This window comes from Monodelphis domestica, chromosome 5 (assembly GCF_027887165.1).
Source record: "Monodelphis domestica isolate mMonDom1 chromosome 5, mMonDom1.pri, whole genome shotgun sequence".
NCBI classification, from domain to species: domain Eukaryota; kingdom Metazoa; phylum Chordata; class Mammalia; order Didelphimorphia; family Didelphidae; genus Monodelphis; species Monodelphis domestica.
In genome coordinates this window covers 106,587,344-106,603,444 of record NC_077231.1, presented here as the reverse complement: position 1 = coordinate 106,603,444, position 16,101 = coordinate 106,587,344, and the positions used below count along the sequence as shown (strand labels likewise).

General features: G+C 33.1%; 1 protein-coding gene across 2 annotated transcripts in view; it reads left to right on the top strand.

Annotated features, from left to right (window-relative positions):
* Nucleotides 1-16,101, top strand: part of SCAF11 (SR-related CTD associated factor 11) — a 113,077-nt gene that overhangs the window by 93,400 nt on the left and 3,576 nt on the right. The window contains exons 5-13 of one of the 2 annotated variants that reach the window (XM_056799025.1): nucleotides 597-697; nucleotides 1,565-1,632; nucleotides 5,300-5,349; nucleotides 5,461-5,567; nucleotides 6,518-6,619; nucleotides 8,516-8,622; nucleotides 9,852-12,551; nucleotides 14,327-14,673; nucleotides 15,838-16,008. In XM_056799025.1, coding sequence (XP_056655003.1) covers nucleotides 597-697; nucleotides 1,565-1,632; nucleotides 5,300-5,349; nucleotides 5,461-5,567; nucleotides 6,518-6,619; nucleotides 8,516-8,622; nucleotides 9,852-12,551; nucleotides 14,327-14,673; nucleotides 15,838-16,008 — 3,753 coding nt within the window. Of the gene's footprint in view, nucleotides 1-596; nucleotides 698-1,564; nucleotides 1,633-5,299; nucleotides 5,350-5,460; nucleotides 5,568-6,517; nucleotides 6,620-8,515; nucleotides 8,623-9,851; nucleotides 12,552-14,326; nucleotides 14,674-15,837; nucleotides 16,057-16,101 lie in introns of both variants that reach the window. The other variant, XM_007503879.3, reaches the window with a different exon arrangement.

The following is a 16,101-nucleotide window of genomic DNA, read 5'->3' as shown; positions in this document are numbered from 1 at the left end:
CTAATGTCTTCTCATTTGTGTTGGATGTTCATAATTTGAATGTTTGTAACTTGGAAAATTTCATCTTCATAAATACAAACTTATAAGAGAGCGCTGTATTTAATCACTTGAGTTGCCACCCTAGACGTAAATTTATGACCTTATCAAATAAAATATTAAAATGTTAATATTTTTCATCTTTGAACTATTTAACAGTTCACTTACAAATATTAGGTTAGTATTGGGTTTGAAATAAAAATTGAAATGTGTTTAGAATTTTGCATTACTTTTAGGTCATATGATAATAGGCAAAACTATCTTAGTATTGAATAGTCTTAAAAAGATATTTTTCTGAGTAAGCTAAAGCTAAATATTTTCCATAGCTTAGATTCACAACTCATGTTCCAAGAGCATATTTCATATGTGGACAGTATTTGAATCCTCTAAAACCTATTTCTATCTCTAGACTGTTGATATACAAATTATATTATTTAAAGTCAGTATTTGGGCAACTTTTTAAAATGAAAACACTAGTTTTTATGGCTTTCATCATTTTGGGATAGACAAAGTGCTTATTGTTCTGAATTTTAATGCTTTAAATTTGTTTTTCTTCATAGGTACAAGTACCAAGACAATTAAGAGAAACAGATGATAAGAAATGTGAATGCTCCTTTAAGAAACAGGATTGCCATTCTGTAAATATTAAAAGCTGCACGAGGTCAGTGATAAACTTCATATAAATAGAAACCAAGTTGGAATGGTTCCATAAGTGAGTTTGTTCAGAAAAACTTTTAAAACTCTTAATTAGTAAGATAGATTATTTTAAAATACTTGATATTTTAAAGGAGAATTACTGATAACCTTAATTTTAACAGGTAGATAGAATTATCTCCTTTCTGTTTGTCAACAAAAGATAATAGTAACCAAAGGTAAAATTAACTGAAGGTATTCCATAGTATAGTTATATCCTTTAAATTTAGGGAGTAATACCATATTTTCTTTCTTTTAGTGATGATGGATTGGATACCACCTAGTTTAATCAGTGCCTAATTTTATTTGGACAGATTTTTTTTAGGTAGGATTACAATACTAGAATATGACCTATGTATTTCATTTCATTTCGGTAATTTCATTTAGGACCACAAAGAAGCTTCTGTTCTATGCCATATTATCCTTTGTTTATAATTCTCTTCATTTCACCCATGCATAAAATCCTTTTTTCCTGTTTTCAGGATAAAATGGTATTGCATTCCTCGACAGGCTCATCAATACATAGAAAATATTTTGTAAACCTTAAAGTGCCATGTAATTTAGTAGTTGTTAACTTTTGTTATATTAGAAATAGACCAGCATATTGATTAAACAAAGTTGAAATATGTTGTTTGAGTATTAAGCTATTCTTTCAGTAGAGAGAATTTAGAGACATAATTATTTAATATTTTTGATGATCATAAAATTTTTGAGTATTACTAAAACACTGTAGAATTTTTCCAATATGGCTATCGTGTCATAAAACTTAATTGATATAAAAAAAAATTGAAGTTTTAGTCTTTTATAGTTTTCATTTCTTTCTTGATATTCACAGAAAAAGAGCAGATGTAAAAAGAGATCTGTTAAGTGCAGAATTTTATAAAGATTTGAAGAAAATGCATAGTAAGTAATTTTTATTATGTTCTCTTATTGTTTTGAGCCCTACTGTGGTTTTCCTAATTCAGGCCTTTATTAATCTTATGCCGATAGCTCCTTCAGTGGCCTCATAAGTGATTTTCCTTTACCAGTTTCTGTCTCATATTACTGACTCAAGAATATTTCCAAAATTTTATTTTCATCTTGTGCAATTTTTTTCTCATATCACTCTCTTGTTCAAATCCTTCACGATTCTCTTACCTTAAACACCCCGCCCCCATAAGTACTTCCCATTAGTCATATTGTCAATAGCCATGAATCTGAATTTCCTTACCAACTTTCACTACTATCGTATTTGAACCTTTTTCATTATTTCACCTTTGCCCTCATTTAACATGTCCTTTTTTCTTCCATCAATGTGGAACCATTTTTCAGGGCTCACTTTAAATCTGTCTTCCTTTGTGAATTTGTACCTGATCATCCCTACCTATTTTGGCTCCCTATTTTACTGTGTCCCCCATCGCATCTGTGTCCCCCATAGGCATCTAACACTGCCTATCGTCCCACTATCATTTTACCCAGCTAATATCATCATAATATTAATTAACCAATTGATTTCAATTAGCTTTTTAGAGTTTACTATAAAGATATATCAAGAACTAGAGTACAAAACTTTAACCCCTGAACTGGATTAAACTCTCCTATTAACACGTTAATCTTTGGGGAGAACAGGCTTAACCTTAAAGTTTTCAGGTAGTTAGAAATATCAAATACAAAAAAATACAAATACTGTCAGATTAATTTCTGAGTACATTATATCTGCACACATTGCTCCCTTGCTTACAAGACATGGCATCTTGACTGCCAGACCAGTCTATTGCTGTTCTAGGTGAAACTTTCCCCATTCTTCATTGGCTTCTAGACCTTGTGTGGTTATTTTGAGATCACACTTGGCCCCCTACACTAGGAAAGAACAACAAAGTGGAAGCAGCTCTGTCTCAGACACAGACTTGCTTGGAAGGCCTTTGCTTACATGTTGGCCACCCTGGTGGAAGAGTACTCACTCCTCCTCCAAGCAGCTCATTGGATCTTGGAAAGAAGTACTTAGACCAAGTAGTCTACAGGAAAGAAAGAGATTTTTGGTCTGTTAGTTCCTTTTGTATATCCACTCAGTTCTGACCAATAATTAGTATTTATATCATTATACAGTTAAGACCTGTGCATTTTCTGAAGTAGAGAACAGGCTCCATTCCATTCTCGAAAGACAGACCAAACAGTCCCGTCCACTCCCACTCCCCATCCGCCACCCCTCAGCATTAACAATGGTTACCACCCAAGCAGAGGGTGTGTTTGAGGGCTTTGACCCTACCAGTCAACTCTGATATTAATATGAATCTCATAAGATAGATGCAACTTAATATCCAAAAGAAGATGTCAGTAATTTATTTTATTGTTATCTGAAATCTTTGAAACTTCAGGTATTATTTGCCTTTTCTGTTATTGTTTATATTGATGATGCTTTTGTCTTTAAGATAATTCTTAATTTAAACTTATTTTATATTATGTTGTACAGTCTTTAGAAAATGACTTGGGGGTAGATAGGTAGCTCAGAGGATAGAGAGGCAGGCCTCAAGCCAGGAGGTCCTGGGTTCAAATGTGGTGGATGCTTCTTGGCTTTATGACCCTGAGCAAATCACTTAATCCCCATTGCCTAGCCCTTTCTGCTCTTTTGGTTTAGAACTAATATAGAGCATTGATTCTAAGACAGAAGGTAAGAGTTTTAAAAAAAAGAAAAGAAAAAAGAAAATGACTTGTTATCTTTAGGAATGTTCTCTCTGTGTAGTACACTGATAAGCTGAGGTTGCTTTGCATTGACAAATATATCTGTAAAATACCTTGTTAACTGATCTCTCTTTTTACAGTTAACTTATATAGAACACACCATTTATCCTAGTATTTTAAGAATTTCAACTGAGTAAAATATTTTTATTTTTTTGATATCTTTTTTTACATTGCCTAAATTTTCCTTTATATTTCTCCACTTCTGGTCTAGAGAATTAGAATTTTAAGCATTTTACACTTTTAATTTTTATAATACACATGATGCTAATTATCTGTTTTGATATTGATGATTGAAATTTCCTGAATATAGGTTACTTGGAATTGTTTCCCAAGATAGGTAGAATAATGAACCTAAAATTTTAAGAGGACGTAGACTTGTCTTAAATATGCTACTTAAAAGTGAAAAACTGTTTAGGTTGAACTTAGCAGATATGGAGAGGTCAATAAAGTAAAGATAGCTTACTAGTAAGTTTTATCTATTTATCCCTATGATTCAGTTAATTTTTCATTTTTAAATGATATGCTCTTCCAATTCATGTATATTAAGTATTGATATTGATTTATTATCTAAACTGTCTTTAAGTACAAGATAAAGTTTCCCTGTTTATCTCTTTTAATCTTTTTTTAAACTGTTGCTTGATTTGAGATCTTGTTATTACTCTTACTTTTTTGTGTTTTTTATCCTCTTCATTTAAAAAATATTTTAAAATTCATTTTGTTTCCATATTAGCCACATTATAAAACACAAACACAGAAATCCAAAGAAAAATAAAATTTTAAAAGTATGCTTCAGTCTGCACTCAGAGTTTATCAGTTCTCTTTCCAGAGATGGATAACATTTTTCATTATGGATTTTTTGTAATTGTCTTAAAGGATCAATGTCTTGATCAAAGTAGCTCAGGCTTTCATAATTGATTAACAATATTGCTGTTACTGTGTACAAAGGTCTCCTGGTTCTGCTCACATCACTTTGCATTAGTCCTGGTAGTCTAATCAGGTTTTTCTAACACCATCCTGCTTGTCATTTCTTATAGTATAACAGTATTCCATCAGAACATGCTACTTGTTCAGCCGTTCCCCAATTGACAGACATCTCCACAATTCAATTCTTTACCATCACAAAAAGAGTTGCTATGAATAGTTCTCACTTCTTTTATTTCCCTTAAGAGTCTTGACTTTTTGTTCTTCCAGGTAAATTTTAAATTCATAATGTAATCCTTTGAAGATTTAGTTAGTCATAGATGTTAATTAATAATTTTTGTTTCAAGAATTTTATCAGTAAATTAGGTTCTTGCCTTTCTTTTTTGGAAAAAGAATTCCTGATAGAATTATACTATATTAGGAAAAGTTTTAAAAGGGACAGTGGGGTGGAAATTCACTAACATTAGCCAAAAATCTTGTACTTTCATATAGCTCTGTTCTATTAAATTTTATTTTCTTCTATTAAAAAATTTATTATCATAGACTTGGACAACCTCAACATGAATGTTAGCTGTACAATGAAGATCAGAAAAAGAGGCTTGAATCCTATATATTACATAGTCTTTTTAAAAAGTACATATTAGATTTTATCATGGTGGTTCTAATACCTCTGCTATCAATAGTGGAAAACAAATCCAAACATTACCTGTGTCTGAAAAATTTGTGTCCCGTGTCTTTAGCCACGAAACTGGAAACTAAAAGCTAATACAAATGAGGTCTTATATTGAATTGTAATTTTAGCATAATTGTACATATTTTTCATCTTTGTAGCTAATTTAAGTAGTTATTAGTAGCTATAAGAATATAGTCTTATAATAAAAATTTAGAAAAGGTTACCAACCCTCTTTTTTTTTGTTTTTTTTTAATGCAGAAAATACTTCAAATAATGAAATGGTGAACAGGAAAGCCACATTAATTAAGGTAAATAAGGTTTGTTGAAATACACAAACATTTTTCTTGGTCCTATAAAATAATTTTTATATGAATATTCTTATTTGACTATGTTATAATATTAACTTTTTATTTTTCTAGCCTCAAAGACAGAACTGTCCAAATCACTGGTTTCGAAATTATTTTTCCAGTGTATTTTCTTCTGATAATCACATTGGAGAATCTTCTTGTACTGTTAGAAGTTACTGGTTAGTATTTTCCATTTATCACAACTAATATGTTTCAGTAATGGTAAATAAGTTTTTACATAAATTAAAATTTAGGCCTTCCAATTCTTAAGTATATAGCTCCCACTTCTCTGTTTTTTGTTTTCAAGTTAAATCGATCTTGAAGCCACTTTTGTTCGTGGAACATGCAGTTATAAAAGGCATCTAGAGTTCATGCTCTCTTTTTTTTTTTAATTCAAAGAGATGGCAAAAAAATTGGGTAATTGTTAAATTGGAATTTTTTACTCATGTGGAAGTGTTTTATGGTTAATTGGAAGGTTATATGGAAAGTCGTAGGCTTAATTATAGAAACTAAAAGAATAAAAATTAATAGAAATTCTAAAATCCTCTGTTTAGTTATATTGGTAATGATAAACAGATACACTAATTCAAATACTTTGTCAAAATGGGACATCCGTGCTTAAATTTTAGACACAGTCCAAGCAGCAAAGAACAAAATTCTGAGTGATTTTTGAAAAGTTTGTGTTCTATTATAGTAACATTGCATGTTTTCTTTTGTTTCATATTTTGTTTCAGTTGAGAAATTATTACAGCTAAAACTATTGATGATTGAACTTTTATTTCTTGGAATTTTTGGACAAGCAGCAGTTGTGTAGGTTGTCTTGAGTGCTTAGGCATCTTTTTTCAATTTTACTTTCCTTTGGGAAAGTTTGTTTACAGAAATTATTCTTGCTATCTGTCTTGTGGAAGATGGAAATAAACATTTATTGTATTATTTGCATTAATTAGCAAAACTTACAATATCAACAAGAACTATGTCAATGTGAAATACTTAAAAGTTTTGTATAATGAATTATAATTAAAGGTGTCAATGTTTTAATTTTTAAAAAATCTTTTTATTCTCTAGTGCTGAGCAAGAATAATTCTCTTTATTTTTCAAAATGATAAATTTTATAAAATTTGTCTTTTAGTACAGGATTTCCAGAAGTCACTGAAATTGACTCAATGATTAGACAAAAGAGACAGGAACTGCAGTTGTCATGGTTCCCTGATACATTACCTGGGGTTGCAAGGTAAAATAAAATGTTTTGCTGTAGTAATTAAATGTTGACATTGAATCAGTAAATTTAAGACAGGTGTATTCTTGGGAAATAATACATAAATCAAATAATTTAAAATGTAAATGAGAGACAGTTGCTGTCAAGATAACTTTGCAATGATTATTTTATTAGTTAAAAAGTTCTTTTATACTAACAATCATTAATCACCTACATAATTGTTTCTGAAGTTTTTTTTTTTGGATTTTTTGTATATTAGGCATTCCCAAACATGGGGCCCTATTGTGTGATTAAATTCAACCATAGGTAACTACTGCAATGGTCTCTAAAACACCCAGTTGCTACCTCTAGTTTTCCTCTAGTTAGCTCTCCTTTGTTGGTCCATTCTATATAGAACCTCCACACTAATTTTGCTACGGTATACAAATTTTCTCTTTGTTACTAAAACCTTACAATTCTTTCCTATTAAATCCAGTGTGCTGGAGATACAGAGATTAAAGGGGGTTGGGGGGAGTCCTGCCTCTAGAGAGATTGTGTATTCTAGTAAGAGAAATAAAAGCCTCAAAAATAGCAGTACTACATGCTGAAATGTGACAGGGGAGACTCAAATAGAGTAACATAAAAGATTCAAAGAGGAAAAGGTGTTTTCTAAAAAAAAAAAAGGAATCAAGGTTTTATGACCTGGGGAGTTGAAGGATGACAAATATCTCAGTTCAGCAACAATTAAAAAAAAATACTAAATGTAGGCAGCTAGGTAGGCTCTGTGGATGGAGAGCCAGGCCTGGAGATGGGGAGGTCCTAGGTTCAAATCTGGCCTCAGATACTTCCTAGCTGTGTGACCCTGGGCAAGTCACTTCACCTCAGTTGCCTAGATGTTAACACACTAATGCCTTGGAACTGATACTTGGTATCAATTCTGACACAGAAGATAAATGTTTGAAAAGTAAAAACAACAAATGAAGTTAATGGGCTCCAAGTAAGTTATTCTCTTATTATATGTCTGAAACATGCTTAAGACAAAAAATATTTATAGTGGGATGCAAAATAGCTGGGTTTACAAAATGAAATAATTAAACTTAACTAATGTAAAATAACCCATACAACATTTTATATGTTTAGAAAACTTAATAAGCAATATACCCAATTGTTGCTGTCACTTGTTTTATTGATTTGGCATTGAGTTCATCATGAAATTTCATCATGAAACCACACTTTAATCATGTGAAAGATTCAGTATGTTTTGGATAGTCCATTTTTTTCTGTTCTAGTTTTGATTATAGCCCATGAGTTTTCAATGGGAATTAAGCCAAGCAAATTCCCAAACCGTTGTCGAATGTTTGCCTCTAACTCTTAGATGAATTTCTTGACCTTTTGCCATATATGGCATGGTACAAGGTCTTGTTGAAGTCACCTTCATTTGAGAATTTTAATTCTGAGATTATTCTGTTACTTAGCACTATTTATGAAAAATAATTGGGGACAAGACTTTGAGAGCCTGGAATAAAAATCTTAAGAAACATCATATTGTACAGTTGGACAAAGAATATCACCCATACTTCTTCTGAGAACAATTTTGATAGAGACTTAGATAAAGAGTGAGTTTTTAGTCCTTGGAATGCCAATTTCTTACATTTTCTTGTTGATTACAAGTAGTTCTACTAACTGTTCTTAGTCTCCCTTTGGTGTGCTAAATAGGAAAAAAAAAGTCTTCATAGATAATTTATTTGTAGCCTGTTGACAAGCAATTTTAAAAATCTAAAGGTCTTACCAATAACTTATCATTGGACATACATATGAATTTTAACCACTTATTTAACCAGTATTGTTATCTTGATTTAAATAAGTTTTTACTTTAAAACATTTTGCTAATATTTTGAAATGTCAATTTGTTTGTATTTCAATTTTTTTCAGAGTTGGTTTCATTCCTTGGATGGCTGGAGCTGAAATCATTCCTCTTGTTTCCTCTATGTTGCCAGGAACAATTTTTCCAATGAATACTATTTCTTTGGAAGACTTTGGTAAAATGTCAAAATAATTTTTTAAGAGCTTTCCCCTTTCAGTTGCATGGAAAAATAGATAAATTATGAAAATGTAGCCAGGTATAGTGGCTCATGCCTGTAATTTCTGCTAGTGGGAAGGCTAGTAGATTATTGAGCTTGCAAATTTTAAGGTTAAGTAGGGCTAAAGGCAATCGGGTATCTGCACGAAATCTACCATCAGTATGTTGAGCCCTTGAGAGTGGTAGCCCACCAGGCTGCCTAAGGATGAGCAAATGAGCCCATGTTGGAAAAATTCAAAGATCAGTAGTGGGATTTGGTCTGTAAGGATCTGCTGTATTTTAAGTCTGGGTGATTTAGTGAGTCCCAGGGAATCAAAAAAAACAAAGGAAGAGAGAGAAAGACATAACAAAATACTTTAAGTAAGTTACAATGACTCTCAAACACCATTTACTGAATTTTTTGACAGTAAATTTTGTTTTTGAAGAAATTTAAAGATTTGCTTTAGACTTTTTCTGCTAGAATGTAATATAAATTGGAATTAAAAAGTTTAAGCCCACCTACTATCTTTTTTATTGACAAAAGGATAATGCCTTCATGACTTCATTTGTCATGAAATAGGAATTGTTATGACCTCTGTAATTAATTTCTTCTTTTAGAAAACTTGCAGTAAATTACTTAAAACTTTTTTAAATTTTTTAAATTTTAAAAATCTTATCCCATGGTTAATTGTTCATAACTCATAAAGCCAGTGGTCTATATTAAATATTTATTTTCCATAGGTATCATCTCACTTGGACTAGAATATGATAAATAATATATATATATACATATATACTTATTCAAGTATTGCTAAATAGGATACATCATAAACAGGTTTTTTTTAGGGATGGATTTGTTTCTAAACTTTAATTTGGATTGCTTTTGAGGTCTTTTGCTTTGAAAAATCATTGCTATGTAATATATGTAGATATATGCATTTATATAGATTTATAAAATTCATACTTTGTGTGTTAGAATTGATATTGATTCTAAGGCAGAAGAGCAATAAGACTTAGGCAGTTGGGATCAAGTTACGTCCTTAGGGTCATATAGCTAGGAAGTGTCTGAGACCAAATTTGAACCCAAGGCCTCCTGACTCCAGGCCCTAGTTGCCCATACTATATAATGTCTATGCAACTTATATTAGCAGGTATGTTTATTACAGACATATGTTACTTAATAAATACTATATTTAATTTTGTTACTAGGGTCAATTTGCAAGGAACACGTGCTTGCACATACACAAGGGGGAGAGGAGAAGAAGCAAACTTCAGGCACATCAAATAGTAGAGGAACAAGAAGAAAGCCTGCAGAAACAACTCCTAGGAGAAGATCTACACGTAATATGAAATCTGAAACTGTTAGTCAATCTCAGAATTCACCGATTTCAAATAACTCTGAGTATGATGCCCCAGATAGCAAGAATTCATCTATAAATGTTTCCACTTCAGCAGATTCCAAGAAGCAGATTAGACCAATCCCCAAAAGAAAGCCTAAGAGAAGAACTAGAAAGGCACCTGTAGTTAAAAAGAAACTTCGAAGTTCATCATCTCTCCCTGAAAAATCATCTTCTAGTGATTCTGCAGATGAAGAAGTTGTGGAGTCTGACACGCTCCCTGTATTAGATAAAGAATATATATCCAATACAGAAAGTTGCAGCTCTTGCATCATGCAGCCAGACATAGAGCAAGAATCTGCTAATGGCCTGGGAAGTTTAAATGAACATGTAGACATTGAGGAACTTAACGAAAATCATGGAAAAGAACTGGATACTGTAGAGAAGTCATTTTCTGATTCTGGTAATCAGGAACCTTCTCTGCTAGTTGAAGAAGAAATTAAGGAAATTGAGAACAAGAGTACTGAGGAAGATACTTTGTTTTTAGAAAGTGAGCTTTCTAAGAATAATACTGAGAAAGTAGATGAGCCAATGGAAACTCAAGTTAAAATATCTGAGCATTTAGAATTTGAGTTAAAGGCAGATGCAACCCTTGAAAGTACTCAAAATGAATTGCCTACAAATTCAAAATCTGAGGGAGATGTATACCAGGTTCATACTAGTTTTAAAGATGAAGTATTTGAGAGTTCAGAATCAAAGGTGAATGAAGATCAGTGTACAGAGAGTCTCAAAGTGAATACCCTTGGCCATATTGATTCTGAGATTAAAGTATTATGTGTACAAAGTTCTGCGGTTGAATCCCTTGAACAGGAAGAAGCATTACTTGTAGAAGATCATGTTCCTGAGAGCCCAAAGGTTGATTTGCTTGATCATACAGAATCTGGTGAACTGGATAGCCCTGGAAATGAGGAAAGTACAATAGTTTATTCAGATAATGAACATTTAAAAAGTATTCAAGAAAGTAAAAATTTATTGAAAGATGATCTGTCAGATGATGATAAAGTTAATAAATCTGTAGAAGAGAAGTCTGAATTTCTTGATGAAGAGAACAAAAATATAGAATCGTCTAACTTAGATAGTGAACAGCTCCCCAAACATTTTAATGAAGACAATAATGAAACAATACCTATGGAATGTGACTCATTTTGTAGTGACCAAAATGAATCTGAAAGTGAACTGGCTATCAGTGCTAAAACCAATCTGGAGGAAAATTCTCAAGATAAAACACAAGATTCTGATCTTAAAAGTGGAAAGGATGCAACACTTACACATGAGACTGAAAATTCTGCACATCTAGTAGATAAGGCGAAAAAACCTCGAACTAGAAGGTCTAGATTTCACTCTCCATCTACAACATGGTCTCCTAGCAAAGACATTATACGGGAAAGGAAGCGGTCTCAGTCTCAATCTCCTAAGAAAGATATAGGAAAAGAAAGCAGAAAATCTCATTCTCAGTCTCCCAAAATGGAAATTACCAGAGGTCGAAGACGATCTCGATCTCAATCTCGATCTCCAAAGAGGGATGTTGCAAGAGAGAGGAAACGATCTCAGTCTTGGTCTCCAAAAAGAGAGGAAGGCAGGAAGTCTCAGTCACTCTCTCCTAGGAGAGACAGTTCGAGAGAGGGCAGACGGTCTCAGTCAAGAACAAAGGATTCTTCCCCAAAAGAGAAATCTAGATCTCGAAGCAGAGAAAGAGAAAATGATAGAGATGGGCAAAGGAGAGATCGTGTTAGGGAGAGGAGGGCCAGAAGGTGGTCTAGGTCCCGATCTCGTTCTAGGTCATGCTCAAGATCTAGAACAAAAAGTAGTAAGGCTTCCTTCAGTCGAAATGACAGAGACAGTTACTCTCCTAGGTGGAAGGAAAGATGGACAAATGATAATTGGAGGTTTCCCAGGGGAAATGATAGATATAGAAAGAATGAACAAGATAAGCAGAATGAAAACATGAAAAAAGAAAAAAATGAAGTTAATCCAGATACTGATGAACAGTGTTCTGCTGATAAACATAAAAATGACTGCCCAGATTGGATAATGGAAAGAATAAATTCAGGTCAAGACCCAAGGACTAGGAATACGGAGAAATTTAAAGATTCTCATTGGGAAGAAAATAGACATGATAATTCAGGGAAATCTTGGAATAAAAACTTTGGTTCCAGTTGGATGTCCAGCCGGGGCAGAGGCAACCGGGGCAGAAGTACCTTCAGAGCAGGTTTTGGACATAATGAACAGAATGAAAATAGATGGCAAAACAGAAAGCCTCTCTCAGGAAACTCAAATAGTTCAGGGAATGAGTCATCAAAGTTTGTTGAACAGCAATCCTATAGACGTAAAAGTGAGCAAGAATTTTCATTTGATACCCCTGCTGATAGGTCAGGGTGGACTTCAGCATCTAGTTGGGCTGTAAGAAAGACATTGCCTGCTGATGTACAGAATTATTATTCAAGAAGAGGGAGGAATTCCTCAGGCCCACAGTCTGGTTGGATGAGGCAAGAAGAGGAAACACCTGAGCAAGGTAGTATATTTTTACATTTTTTATTTTTCACTAATAATTTGTTAGTTTTTAAGATAAAGTGACAATTAAGAATTTGATTTAGCATCATTCTTCTTCCCCCTACACATTTATTTATGGGAATGAATTAAAGTGGAATATTATTTATAGTTTAGAAAAATACTTAAAACTGTAAGATAAAGATCAAATTCTATTTTTAAAAAATTGTGTTTAACAAAATATTTCCAAGACCTTCCCAAAAGTCTACTTTAGTTCAATCAATATTCAGTGTAACAAAATTTAAAGTAACGGGAATTTGAGCAATTAGTGGAACTCATTCAATAGTATTTAATCAATATATTAGTTTTTAGATAGGTGTACTAAAAATATTTTTGGCTATAGTTTATATTCAAACTGATATTTGTTGAAAATAGTTATCCCGGGGGCAGTTGGGTGGCTCAGTGGATTGAGAGTCAGGCCTAGAGATGGAAGATCCTAGGTTCAAATCTGGCCTTAGACACTTCCCAGCTGTGTGACTCTGGGCAGGTCACTTAACCCCCATTGCCTAGCCCTTACCACTCTTCTGCTGTGAACCAATCCATAGTATTGATTCCAAGTCAGAAGTTAAGGGTTTAAAAAAAAAGAAGGAAAGAAAGAAAAGAAATTGTTATCCCTTCCATGTCCTAGGAGTTATAGGTGTGGCACTCCTCGGATCTGGAAAATCTAAATAAAATTTTTTGGCCATCCATTTGTATTAGAAAAGAATTCAAATTTTTGTTTGTATTTTTTAATGGATTTTTTGTAGTACCTTATTGTAAATTTTGGGTATAGTATGCGTTTCTGAGTTAAAAACTTTTTCTGTGGTATCTACTGGCGTTGGCATATCATTTGCAGCTTCCACAAAATTCCCATTTGATTTCTTATGTCAACTCATGTTATATGAAAATCACAATGGGGGAGGTTGCAGTGTGGGAAGGGATAGCTATATTTTCTTTACTTTGAAGCAATCTAATAGACAAGTATTATGTTAAGTGCCAGGCATACATGGAATCATCTCTCTTAAGAAGCCTACATTAAATATTCATGTTTGTGTTTTGTATGAGAAATGTAATGAGGAAAAAAAACACTTGATTGAAATTAGAATTGACCATTTTATCAATTCCATTGACTAACCAGTAAATTTCTTAGAATCTTATCTAGCATTTATGGGCCACTATTACATGAAAGTGGGTTTTTTTTTGTTTTTTTTTAAACCCTTACCTTCCATCTTGGAGTCAGTACTGTGTATTGGCTCTAAGGCAGAAGAGCAGTAAGGGCTAGGCAATGGGGGTCAAGTGACTTGCCCAGGGTCACACAGCTGGGAAGTGTCTGAGGCCAGATTTGAACCTAGGACGTCCCGTCTCTAGGGCTGGTTCTCAATCCACTGAGCAACCCAGCTGCCCCCGAAAGTGTTTTTTTAAAAGATACTTCAGCTGAAAGTTGCTAAGAAGTTTCATAGGATTTTGTTGTTGGACACAATATTGCCCTGATTTTCAGTTTTTTAAGAGCCTTAACAAATTCCTAATTAATTTGTTTTAATGAGATTTGAGTATAGTATTTAGTAGTTCTTTACTATCTAAAGGAAGCTAATTTGAAATGTAATTAGTAGTAAATAATCTATTCGGAAGCCTTATTTAATTTGTTTTCAGGGAATATCCTTGGCGAAGGTGTGGGGAACTATGTGTTGCTTGGATATTTCTGTGGACCCAAAAAGTATCAATATTTTTTAAAAGGGAATTTTTTCTTTTTTTTTTTGCTAGATCAAAACCTCAAAGACCAAACTAACCAACAAGGTGATGGTACTCAGCTTCCTATAACTATGATGCCGCAACAAATGAATGTAATGCAACAACAAATGAATGCACAACACCAAACTATGAATATCTTCCCATATACAGTGGGTGTTCATGCCCCCTTGATGAACATCCAACGTAATCCATTTAACATTCATCCTCAGCTACCCATGCATCTCCATACAGGAGTGCCTCTCATGCAGGTAGCTGCTCCTGCCAATGTGTCTCAGGGATTACCACCACCACCACCCCCTCCCCCGCCATCCCAACAAGTCAACTACATTGCTTCACAACCAGATGGAAAACAATCACAGGTATGTTTAATAGCAACTAAGATTTAATCAGCATAGTCCCTTGGAAACAAAATTTAGCTGATGGTGTCAGATGTTAAAGAAAAAGCTTCCTGACATATGAAAAATTGTTTTGACTAATACCAACCATCTTCTTCCTCCCCCAATATTTAATATAAAAATGAATTGACAAACTCAAAAATTTAAATCTATTGTCCCAAACCAATATGTATATATATAATTTCAATCAACAGTCACACAGATTTCTGACAATGACATTTTAAAATGACAATTGTTTTGACAAAAATTGCAGACAAGTTGGAGGCTAAATTCTATGTTTTACTCTAATGTCTCCACATTATGGGGAAACATCATGAAATAATGTGATGAAGCTTATGTTGTCTTGTTCGGACAAACTCTAGGTAAATATGTTCATTATCCATTAATGTCTGTCCTTCATGTTCACAAACTTACTGTGTTGAAAACAGAGGGGAAAATGAAAAGAAATTTGCAGTCAATGTCCTATGTAAACTTTTGCTTGGACAATATTAAGTACTCTTCTTATTTTCATGCAGCTTCTTGTCTTTAAGTGATGCTTCTGCAGAAATCAACAGAGTGAAAATAGTTCATACAATAAAAACAATTCAGCATTATGTCTGATAGAAAAATTTAGAAATCTAGTGATAATTCAGCATGGTTTAGTGGGAAGAACAGAGGTCGTGGTGTTTCAGCATATTTGATTTTTAAAAATCTTCATGACAACTGACTTTATTTGAATTTGATGCCTCTTTTCCTTCATTGTTTAAAAAAGAAGGGCATTTTCACTCGGAACCGTGATCAGTTACTTTTCCTAAAAGATCTTTGCCTGAAAGGTACTGTTATTTAAACTCATTGAGTTGTCTTAATGTTGTCAACTCGTGACAATGCAAGTGCATCCTTAAAATAATTTTGACTAGTATTTTAGATGTAAAAGATTGTTGTAAGCTAGTTTCAGAAGGTTACTCATTTGTCTTCATAAAGTACTACAGGTAATAAAATGTTATTAAACATTTATTTTCCAAGTTTTATGAGACTCCAGAATTAAATGTTATTGTGTATTGTTGACATTTATTTATATAACTTAAGAAGTTTAAAAGTGTCAAATACATGGAGAATCGTTCATTAACTGCTGTCAACTCTTTAAAACAGGGTATTCCTAGTGCTTCTCATGTAGGTAATAACACAAGTACACCAGTCTTACCTGCTCCAACAGCAACCCCTGGAAATATGGGCACATTTCAGGGACCAAGTTCTGGTAATGCTTCATCATCAAGTCACAGCAAAGCTCCTAATGCTGCTGTAAAATTGGCCGAAAGCAAAGTAAGTGTTACAGTGGAAGCCAGCGCAGATAGCTCGAAGACAGACAAGGCAAGTTCAAAGTTAAGAGAAATACATACTTAATTCTGTGATATT